Raw genomic sequence first — 10,431 nt, 5'->3', positions numbered from 1 at the left:
TACTTTTGGCTTTGGATTATTTCCTTCAATTCTAGATAGCAAGGGACCAAATACTGTAGAGATTTTAAGTATAACTTCTAAAATGCCACTAGCAAACAAGTACACATTTAGGTTTTACTGGGGAAAAAATACAGGACAAAATATTAGCATGGTGATCTAAAGCCACTGGAGGGATGAAAGTGCAATAGCAAAATAAAATGAAATGTTTTCAGAAATCATGTGTATACTTGGGAGTTGTATGTGCTTGGGAGGACAAGTTTAACACTTCAGCAGATGAAACAGGACATGTGAATATAGATCTGCAACTTTAATTCGCAAAACACTGGACAACACTATACTGTGCCATGACAGAGAACCTCATACTTTTATTTCACAGGACAGAACTAAACGAGATAGAGGAGGCGGTTAAGTTTTACTGAAAATCAAGTTCTTCCCCAAAATGTTCTCAGAAGTAACAAACATTTGAAAGGATGGTGGGGCAGGAAAGGATAATATTTGGTCCATTCTTCCTTGCAAAGGAGGGGCGGGCAGCAGTTTCAGAGATACGACCAGAGTTTCTTTACCCCACTTCATCATATCTCATCATGAATGCTCCAGTTCACAGGAGGAACGGACAGTCATAGAGGCTGTAGAAAACAAAAGATGCCTGTTAGCCAGAGATCCTACTTCCCAGTTCAGGCCATCATTTATAACTCCCAGGTGTACAATGGTTTTGTTTTCATTTCTAAGCCACACAGTACAGATGCATACGGCTATCCATAATACAATCTAAGAGAGCTTCCCGCAGTATAAGAATATAGAATTTAAGGTTCCAGAGATGTAAAATATGACTCATTTTAGGTAGTATCAATGATGGGTACCAGATACCACATATCCAGACCCCATTCCCAAGTACATTTGTTCAAATATTGTATAGGAGCCAATTTGTTGGCGTGGGTTCAAGACATTATTTGGACAGATTATAGGCAATCCCCAATTTAATGACCATTCATCAAACAAAGTTATGGTGGCACTAAAAGGGAGTTATGACTGGTGCCTGAAGTTATGGCCGATCAAAATAAGGATGTTGGCAAACTTGCCTGCCCTTACAACTGCAGGGACACTTCACACACACACATTCTGGGTGTAAACTTACCACTTTGTTCCTACTCCATCACTGTTGACTTTAGTAAGTTGAGCTTCACCATTTCAACGATGTGGCTGGGTTCTGGGAATTTCAATTTGCGGGGTGGCCCTTTTTTAAGACCACTCCATAGCTCTATTTCTAAAAAATAATTAACACATAAGCAATCACCAGAAGTACTTGGATTATACAATGTCAGTAACTTCCCATACATAATGCTAAAAGGTCACATGGTTTGTAAGCAGAACTGAGTTCACTGATCAACTAATCACTTTCAAAACAAAAGGGGCAACTTGCAGCCAGGCACTGTTCATCTTAAACTGCTTCATTTTTTTTCCCTGCCTAGCTGGGCAGAAGCTTGATGTTCAGTTGGTGCTGTGTTTGTGGGACAGAGTGCAGAGAAAGATTTGTACAATGAAAAAAAAGGGAATGCTTCCAGAACAGAGCTCATAAAAAGAACTAAAGGCACTTGTAGCTTGTAGTAAAATAAATCAGACCTGTGTGAAAATGTGGCACAGCCATTCATTATAATGAATAACATTTATTACATTACATCACCACCAGTTTTCATATCTGAAGTACAAGATTTATCCATTTCACTTGAAAGGGGGATGGTCTTAAATAGCCTCTGGCAGGATCAGGGTGGAAGTAGTGCATCCATCCTGGCTCTTTTTGACTTCTCAGTGGTATTCAGTACCATTGATCATGGTATCCTTCTGAACCAGCTTCAAGAACTGGGTGCGGGGAACACTGTGTTGTTTTCCTCATTTCTCCGGAAGTGATTCCAGTCAGAGTTGATAGAAGGAAAGAGCCAGCCCACAGCCACTACTTTGTGGGGTGCCCAGGATCTGGTTCTCTCTCTCCTACTTAATGAGGTTGCTGGGTGAGGTGATCCACTGATTTCAGAAAGTTATCATCAATATGCAGATGACGCCCAGCTTTATACTGTATATCTGCCCCATGCCTTTTGAGTAATGCTGTAGATGTCCTATCCCAGGGTCTGGTGGCTGTTTGGGACCGGATGGGGTGAAATGAATTCCCAATCATCCCTAGCAAGACAGAGTGGTGGTTGGACCTTCCAGAGACGAGGTTCTTCCATCTTTGGTTCTGGATGAGGTTGCATTACCCTTGACAGAGTCTGTGTGCAATCTGAGGGTCCTCTTAGACTCACAGCTCCTGCTCAAAGGTGGCAGCCATGGCTAGAACCTTTGCACCCCTCAGATAGTTTATCAGTTGTGCCTATTTCTGGACCAGAAGGCCCTGCTCAGTTATTCATGCCCTTGTAACCTCTTGTTTAGACTAAACGCACTCTACACAGGGATGCCTCTGAAGAGCATTCAGAAACTTCAGCTTTTGCAGATTGTAAATGGTGCCAGATACACATAACCCTAGTACCGGCTGAGCTGCATTGATTACCTGCATGTTTCCGGATTGTACAATTCAAGGTGCTGGTTGTCCCCTTTAAAAGTCCTACATGGCTTGGAGCTGGGTTACCTGAGGGACCGGCTTTTTTCCCAAGAGTCTCTACCTGTCAAATTCAATCTAACAGACTAAGCATGCTGCAGATCCCGTCAGCCAAAGAGTGCTGCCTGGCATGGACTAGAAAATGGGCCTTTTCTGTAGTAGACCCTGCCGTGAGATAACCTCACCTTGGAGATTAGAATGGTTTCAATCAGGGGTGGGATACTACAGGGTTAACTACCGGTTCGGGATTTAAGAGCTTCCCTGCCCGCTGTGAGCCGTGAGTGCCTCGTTCGGCAGCTGAAGTTGAAAAATCAGGAAATAAAGATCAGGTAAGAGCCCGGGTGGGCAAAAACACCAGACGACATAGAACCGTTTCTGTGTCTGCTGCTCTTCAGAGCTACCGGTTCTACAGAGGTGGACAGAACCGGTAGAAACCCACCCCTGGTCTCAATCCTGTTATAAAGCTCTACAAATCCGTCTGTGCTGAACGTGCTAAAGGCAGAGCTTCCTGACTTGCTAACAGGCCAAGCATCTCTGCTGCTGTGTATATATATTTTGGATGGTTTTTATAGTTTTCATTGTTTTAAAATGTTTCTAATATTTTAATTGTGTTTTTTTTAATTGTAAGCTGCCCAGTCATTGATTGAGATGGGCAGCTATAGAAATTGAACAAATAAATGAACCTAAGCTTGTTTATTCTATGGCAAATCTCATTAAATTCAGAAGCTCTTATTCCCAGAATAGTATACTTGGGACATCTCATTCTGTTCATACTACCTAGTTTCACTTTAATTTGCATCGTCTTCTTTTCCACGTTAAAAAAATTATGAATGTCTGCAATAAACCATCTACTTAGCTGTGGAAGTTCTCCACCACTTGAGAATCTCATTTTCCCAAATGTTCTTGAACACTCTGGAGCATCTCCATGGAGAAAGGCACTCACTATATGTTGAGTGTAACAAGGTGAAGCACAATTAGTGCACCACCAGCCTCTCCCGTCTTGAAGACGCAGTACATGTTTTTAGCCCCTTTGCATTTCCTGCTCCTTCTGTAGTCAGTACCATAGTTAGCACAGTTAACATATGTAATTACTTAAGGGAAAACATGGTATTAATTGGAAGAGTCTGGTATTTCTCTTTTCAAAACTGTATAACGCACAAAGTGATATCCAGACATAAGATTATGGTGAAGCAGAACAGAAAGTTAACCATCTTTCTAGGCTGTAACTTTGTTCTGCTGCATCATCTCTTATGTCTGGGCATCACATTTATATAAGATATGAGCAACTCATTCCAACTCTCATGAGATTTCAGGAATACACCATAAAATATTGTACAATATTTTGCTGCTCTCATAGAAAATATTGACTATTTTAGGGGAACAAAAGAATGTTATTTAGGGAAGCAACACACTGACACTGTGGATTTTATGTTGTTGATGTCTACAGTGGGTGGTCTGGTGCTATGCTTCAATACCCACTTTCACATCTATACTGTGAAATGTGCACAAACTTTGTGAGAGGGCTTACACTCACATTGGAGAAGCTGACTTAGATACTGAGCGGAATGAAAACACCATTCTAATAATAAAATGTCACCGACATTGAAAATATGGGACTAATATTGAATATGAAGAAGATCAAAGCATACAGGTATAAACAATAGGTACAGCAGAAAGAAGATTTTTTTCCTGTGATACTGTAGAAACAAAATTTGGACTTTGAAGAAGTAGGATAGGAAGAGTATCAATGCTTTTGAACCTTGGTGTTGGAGAAAACTGAAGTCTGCCATGATTATCAAATGCATGTTAAACAAATAGATCATAAAACAAATAAATCCAGAATTCTCACACGAGGCACAAATAACCAGGCTCAAATTAGAAAAATTTGGACACATTATAAAAAAACCTAACTCTCTGGAGAAGTCTATAAAGTTATGAAAGATGAAAGAGAAAAAGACGACAACCTATAATTAGGCACATGGACTCAGCTGTACCTTTCAAAGATCTGAAGAATCAGGTTGGGGACAGAGTATACTGGAGAAAATCTATCACTGAGATCATTAAGACTTTACACCAACTTGATGGCATGTAATTAAGCCCATTCTGTAACATCATTCAAGTAGATAGGACAATTCCTGAGACGTTGATCACGTGCTTCATTCATGCACTGTGTTAACTGTGGTCAACTACAGTATGTTGTATCGGACAGTGGTCACCAACCAGTGGGCCGGGGACAACGGGTGGTCTGCAAGAAAATTTTGGTGGTCCGCAGAGAAATGTCCTCCCTAAAGCAATTAATCCAGGCTACGCGGGAACACAAGGCTGCGCCGCCCACATGGGAACACAAGGCTTGCGTCACTTGCATTGCAAACAATAGGAGGTAGTGAGGGGAGGGGGGAAAGGGCGGATGGGGGGGGACTTGTCCCACTTGCCTGGTCTGGCCACCAGGCTACTTCTTTCTTATGCTGCTTTTGGCTGCACACAAGGAAAGCAGCAAAAGTCTTTCTTTCTCTCCCCCAAACTCTTTAGGAAATGAGTCTTTGGGACCCTGCTAGGCCTCCTGCTCCAAGAGGCTGCACCGGCAAAGACTCATTTCTGGTGGAGTTTGGGGGAGAGAAAGAAAGACTTTTGCTGCTTTCCTTGCATGAAGCCAAAAGTCTCTCTTTCTCTCCCCCGCCCCCAACGGAGCTGGAGACAGTATCCTGAGATCCCAAATAAAGAACGATCGATCAATAGGAAAATGGGGTGGGGAATTTTCCTGCAGATTTTTTGGGGGATTTTCCCAGGGTCTCTGGTCCATGGGATTTAAAATGATCAGTTTGGTGGTCCCTGAGGTCCAAAAGATTGGCAACCCCTGGTATAGGACCAACAATCTTAACTGGCATGGAAACCTAGGAAACTAGGTTAATTTAATAAACCAATTGTGGTATATTCGATAGACCTAGCTAAGCAATGGTTAGCATTGAGATTGCAAATCCAACATGGTCTCATGCATCCTATTCTCATAAGCAACAGAATAACTCACTGGTGCCATCCTTTTTCAAGAGAACCACTTCAAAGCTATTTCTCCGGGGTTTTTCAAGGTTGACCTCCACACAGATGTCAGGAAAGGCCAGGCACAGCTCTTGGCTGATAGCCTCAGCTGTGCGTCCAAAGACTCGTCAGCTTTTACTGTCAATATTGAAGAAAAATAAGGAAAAACATCTTAATACTACAGAGTGAATGTGAATGTGAATTTGAAAGTCCCTGGAACTTAAAAAGAACAAGGTTCCCACCATATTTAAAAAATACATCTCATCTTTCTCTTTTTATTTCATAATAAAAACTTCACTTTAACATTTTATTCGCAGATGGGAGGATAGTTGTCTATTATTTTACACATATCCATTAAACTCAAAAATACGTCACCGTGGCAATTTATGGCACTTGGGCGCTATGTTGCCCAAACTGACATTTGCATTATATTATTACATAAAAGACATTCTGGAATAAATCTGTGCACATGTACCTCCTAAATAACAGTTTGTATCATTAACATAAATGCACAGAAGACATAAATAGCTGCACCAATTTGGTTCACTGCACACAAAGTTCATTGCACTGAGGCCCAATGTTACAATGAAATATTTGATTCAAAACAGATTCCATCTGATTTACAGGGTTTAATCAATTAATAGTGTTTTTTTAAATTGTGTTTTTTAGAACCCTAAAATCCCATGAGAAATTGATGGGGTAATAGCAAAAAGGAAAAAACAAACCCTTGAACCCAAATAATTTTGTGTTTTTAGAGCTTTGCCTCTTAAGATTCCAGATTTTTAAAAAATTAACAAGTTCTGTAATTTAAAAACCTCAAAACATTAGAAAATTTCTGAATTAAAAAATGTATTTCTATTTGAGTGGTCAGCATAATTTATTATTAAATCTGTTTTTAATATATTTATTGTACTTATAGGAACAGACGGCATTCTTTCCAATTTGGGGAACCTGTATTTAAAATGTCTCCAGCCAGGAATCTCCAAATCTACTGAGGCTCCAATTTCTAGAATTCCTGGAACACCTAAGAGTAGGCAGCTCTAAGCAACTGTTACAACATGCATGCATCAATTTAAAACATCTACCCACCTTCACAAAACTTGTTTCTTTCAACAAATACAACAATAAATACAATCAGTTAAAATTTACATTATTATTATTTTTATTGAATACCTATCCCAGGTCCAATAATTATTTTCAGAACGGGGAAAATGTTATTCTAAAACAAGTTATCTGACTGATTACCTTCTCTCAATATGTAGGCAATGTGTCATGGATTACTGCATCCTGCAATCTTACCAGTGCTCAATGGTCACATGAAGGTCTCCCGATCCTTCAGTCTTCTGGATCTTGGGCAATTTTTTATCATCACTGGTTCCCTCTCCATTGGATGCTGTGGCTTCTGCTTGAGGAATCTTTGCCTTCCTTTTTCGCCCCTTGGGAGGCATTCTGCAAATGAAGGCAAGAAGAAAGAATATTACATTTGTATTTTTGGATTACAGATCTCAGTATATGTAGCTGATTTTTCTGGGAAGAACACACCAAAGAAAGAATCCTTAGAGTAGTGGTAGTGGAGAAAATTTTGGTGGTCTGCAGAGAAATGTCACCCCAGAGTACCCCCCCCAAAGCAATTAATCCATGCTGCGCCGCCCACAGGGCCCACAGGGCCCATGGGAACCCTCCCCGTCCAGTCACTCCTTACCTGGAAACCTTGCCTGCTAAGTTGCTATTTTTCCTTTTTTCTTCTTCTGACCACCAGCTGTTCTGCTGTGCTGGGAGATTTAGATTAGCTAGAAAGCAGGAACTGTTGGATTTCTTGCTTTCTAGTTAATCTTTAGATCTTCGGCTCTGCTTTTAAGATAGCCGATAAGTGAATCTAAATGAATCTGTGATTCTGTGAGCAACTCAATCTCCCTGCCTGTTTTGCCTGATTTTGGGTAAAAGTTGCTCTTTTTTAATAAAAAAATTCAATATTTATATAAATATTTATATTTACATATAAGCCATGCCCAGCCAGTCACATGACTACCAAGGCACGCCCACAAATTAGGCTATGCCCAAGAATAAGAAATTTGAATTTCGTGTGTGTGTGTGTGTGAGAGAGAGAGAGAGAGGGGGGGGGTAAGATCAGATCTCTCTCTCTCCCAAGGTCAGTCAAAATTCCTATTAGTGGTCCCCTGGATTTAAAATTATGAGTTTGGTGGTCCCTGAGGTCCAAAAAGTTGGTGACCCCTGGCTTAGAGAATGTTTATCTATTATGCTATCAGTCTGATTTACTGATGATAACTCTCATTTGAAATCCATTACTGCATCTTCTGCCTTTTGCCCTTTCACAGGAAGGTGAAAAGAGTAGATAGAACAACTACATATGCTCTACCTGGAACTATCTAGGAAAAAGAAGCCAAACAGCCTTGATTTATTGAGTTCAGAAATGCAAAGTGTGGCCAGAGCTCATCAGCATTTATTTTGTCCTCCTCTCAAGTATTTTGTTTAATAGCACTTAGTGGGGATTAATATAAGCTTAGATATAAAACTCCAGAAAATTTGCCCCTTATATGCCATGGGAAGTCTGGTCATGCTCTTCAATTAATGGATATGACTCCTTATTTAGTTCATACTGTCAACTGCAATTCCCAATCAAAACCATATCTTTAAAATGTAACTTTCCAGGCTATCTGGAAATGATGGGAATTGTAGTTTAACACTTTGAGAAAAAACTGGGGAATTAGTGATCTCCAAACTACTGGTTGCAATGGGCCAAGATTTTCAATAGTCCTATCAAAATGTACTTTGATGGCAAGCAATGAAACTCACTTTTTCTCCATTTAAAACACACTTTTCTCCTAATAGCAAAATATGAATTAGCTACAAATACCACACCCTCATTGTGATCGTTTAAAGTTACAACTGCACTGAAAAAGGGACTTATGACCATTTTTCACATCCTCATTGTCACATGATCAAAATTCCGGATGCTTGGCAACTGACTTGTATTTATGAAGGTTGCAGTGTCCTGGGGTCTTATGATCACTTTTGTAATTTTAAAAGGAAAGTCAATGGTGAAACCAGATTCACTTAACCATGTTATTAACTTATCAATTGCAGTGATTCACTTAACATCCGTGGCACAAAAATGGGGCAAAATTCACATAATATGTTTCACTTAGCAACAAAAATTTTAGGCTCAATTGTAGTCATAAGTGGAGAATTACCTATATTAAAAAAACATCATTAAATTTGTTAGCAAGGAGTGTATTAGAGAATATGAGTCTGTGTGTGTTGTTACCCACAAGCTTTTCATCAAAGGAGAAAGCAAGGCAAAAAAGGATTATAAATGATTGTGGTTTATTTAACCAATTTATGTATAAGCAAAGGAGACCCGTGTACACTAGTTTAATGTTGGGATTTGCAGACCAAAATACAAATTCCCATTCAACTTACGGGGCTCACTGGACGAGATGCTGACCTCTGGGAGAAAAAGGATACAAATGCAACTGATAAGGACAGAACCAACAGAATAATCTTTGATAACGCTAAAAAGAAGTAGCAATAACCATGAAAGAAAAGCAGAATAAAATCGGTCCAAAAACTCTCGTTGGGAGACGACAGAAAAACGAACCGCAGAGAAGTTTGCCAAGAAAACCATTTAGATTAAGCATTAAAAAAAAAAAGCATCGCCCCTCTGGAGCTGCGGGAAAGAGATCCATCCTGGTCTCAGATGTAGAGGGATAATTAAACCGAGACTAATAAGAGAGCAACCTCCGGGAAACGAAGCAACCGCGCCTGCTTTTTTGTTTGCAACCCACACGATGGGCAGCTCAAGAAAGGAAATTTCCCGCAGCTTCAACCATTAAGCGCTGGACTTGGAAGGGAATGAGGTGCATTAACCAAAAACCCGTAAAAGGCAGACGAGCCACCCCCAAGGACAAATACAGCCTTTTCCCGCCTCACCTTCCAAAGCGCGGGCTGCGACGAAGCCAGCACAATCCTAAGCCTCCCCGACTGCCCCGCGCGCCAAAGCCTTTCGTAAGATGGCCGCTGCCCGCCCGTGAAAGTTGAGTGACGTCCTGTAGCAACCAATCACGACTCGCTTTCGAAGGGCTACCGTATTAGCTGGGCGCGTTTGCAAGCTTTAGCAAAGGCAGCGAACTCTCCCCGGTGGGCAGGGCAGGTAACGGCGCCTGTCAGTTAAAGGGGCTGAACTACGGGTTGGACCGGCGCTTCCGGAGAAGTAGGTGCCACCTTCCATTCCGCGGCTCTTCCTTCACTTGGAGCATCTTTCGTTCGAGCAGTTGTTCTGCTTCATTCACGGACGTATCTTTTCTGCTCTTCCTGGTCGCCCGCCGCTCGGCAAGAGGAAATAATTGACTCCAATTTGCAGCTCCGTGGAGAATCTTGCAGTACAGGTAGTCCTCGACTTACAACAGCTCATTGACCGTTCAAAGTTACAACGTCAATGAAAACAGGGATTTGTGACCATGTTTCAGAGTTACAACCTTTGCATCATCCCCATGATGGAGTGATCACATTTCAGATACTTGGCAACTGGTTCATACTTATGACTCCCTGGGTCATGTGATCTGCTTTTGTGACCTTCAGACAAGCTGAGTCAATGGGGCAGCCAGATTCACTTAACAACCCCGTTACTAACTTATCAACTGCAGTGATTCACTTAACTGTAGCAAGAAAGGTCATAAATTGGGACAAAGCTCATTTAACAAATGTCTCATTTGATAACAATTTTGGGGTCAATTGTGATTGTAAGTCGAGGACTACCTGCACAGTAGGATATGTTGCCCAGGAGAGTTCAT

At 41.0% G+C, this 10,431-nt stretch overlaps 1 protein-coding gene across 1 annotated transcript; it reads right to left on the bottom strand.

The window, feature by feature from the left end:
* Window positions 1-340: 340 nt before the first annotated feature.
* On the bottom strand, window positions 341-9,766 carry SELENOH (selenoprotein H). The gene is made up of 5 exons (XM_026719731.2): window positions 9,572-9,766; window positions 6,920-7,069; window positions 5,613-5,758; window positions 1,136-1,264; window positions 341-626 (listed from the first exon to the last, which is right to left on the bottom strand). Exons 2-4 carry the CDS (start codon window positions 7,066-7,068, stop codon window positions 1,146-1,148), a joined length of 414 nt encoding a protein of 137 aa, XP_026575516.2. The 5' UTR covers window position 7,069; window positions 9,572-9,766; the 3' UTR covers window positions 341-626; window positions 1,136-1,145.
* Window positions 9,767-10,431: the final 665 nt, after the last annotated feature.

This window comes from Pseudonaja textilis, chromosome 1 (genome assembly GCF_049901715.1).
Source record: "Pseudonaja textilis isolate UNSWEBS1 chromosome 1, rPseTex1.2, whole genome shotgun sequence".
In the NCBI taxonomy this organism is placed as follows: Eukaryota; Metazoa; Chordata; class Lepidosauria; order Squamata; family Elapidae; genus Pseudonaja; species Pseudonaja textilis.
The sequence above is the reverse complement of the archived record's forward strand: the minus strand, read 5'-3'. Positions and strand labels throughout refer to the sequence as shown.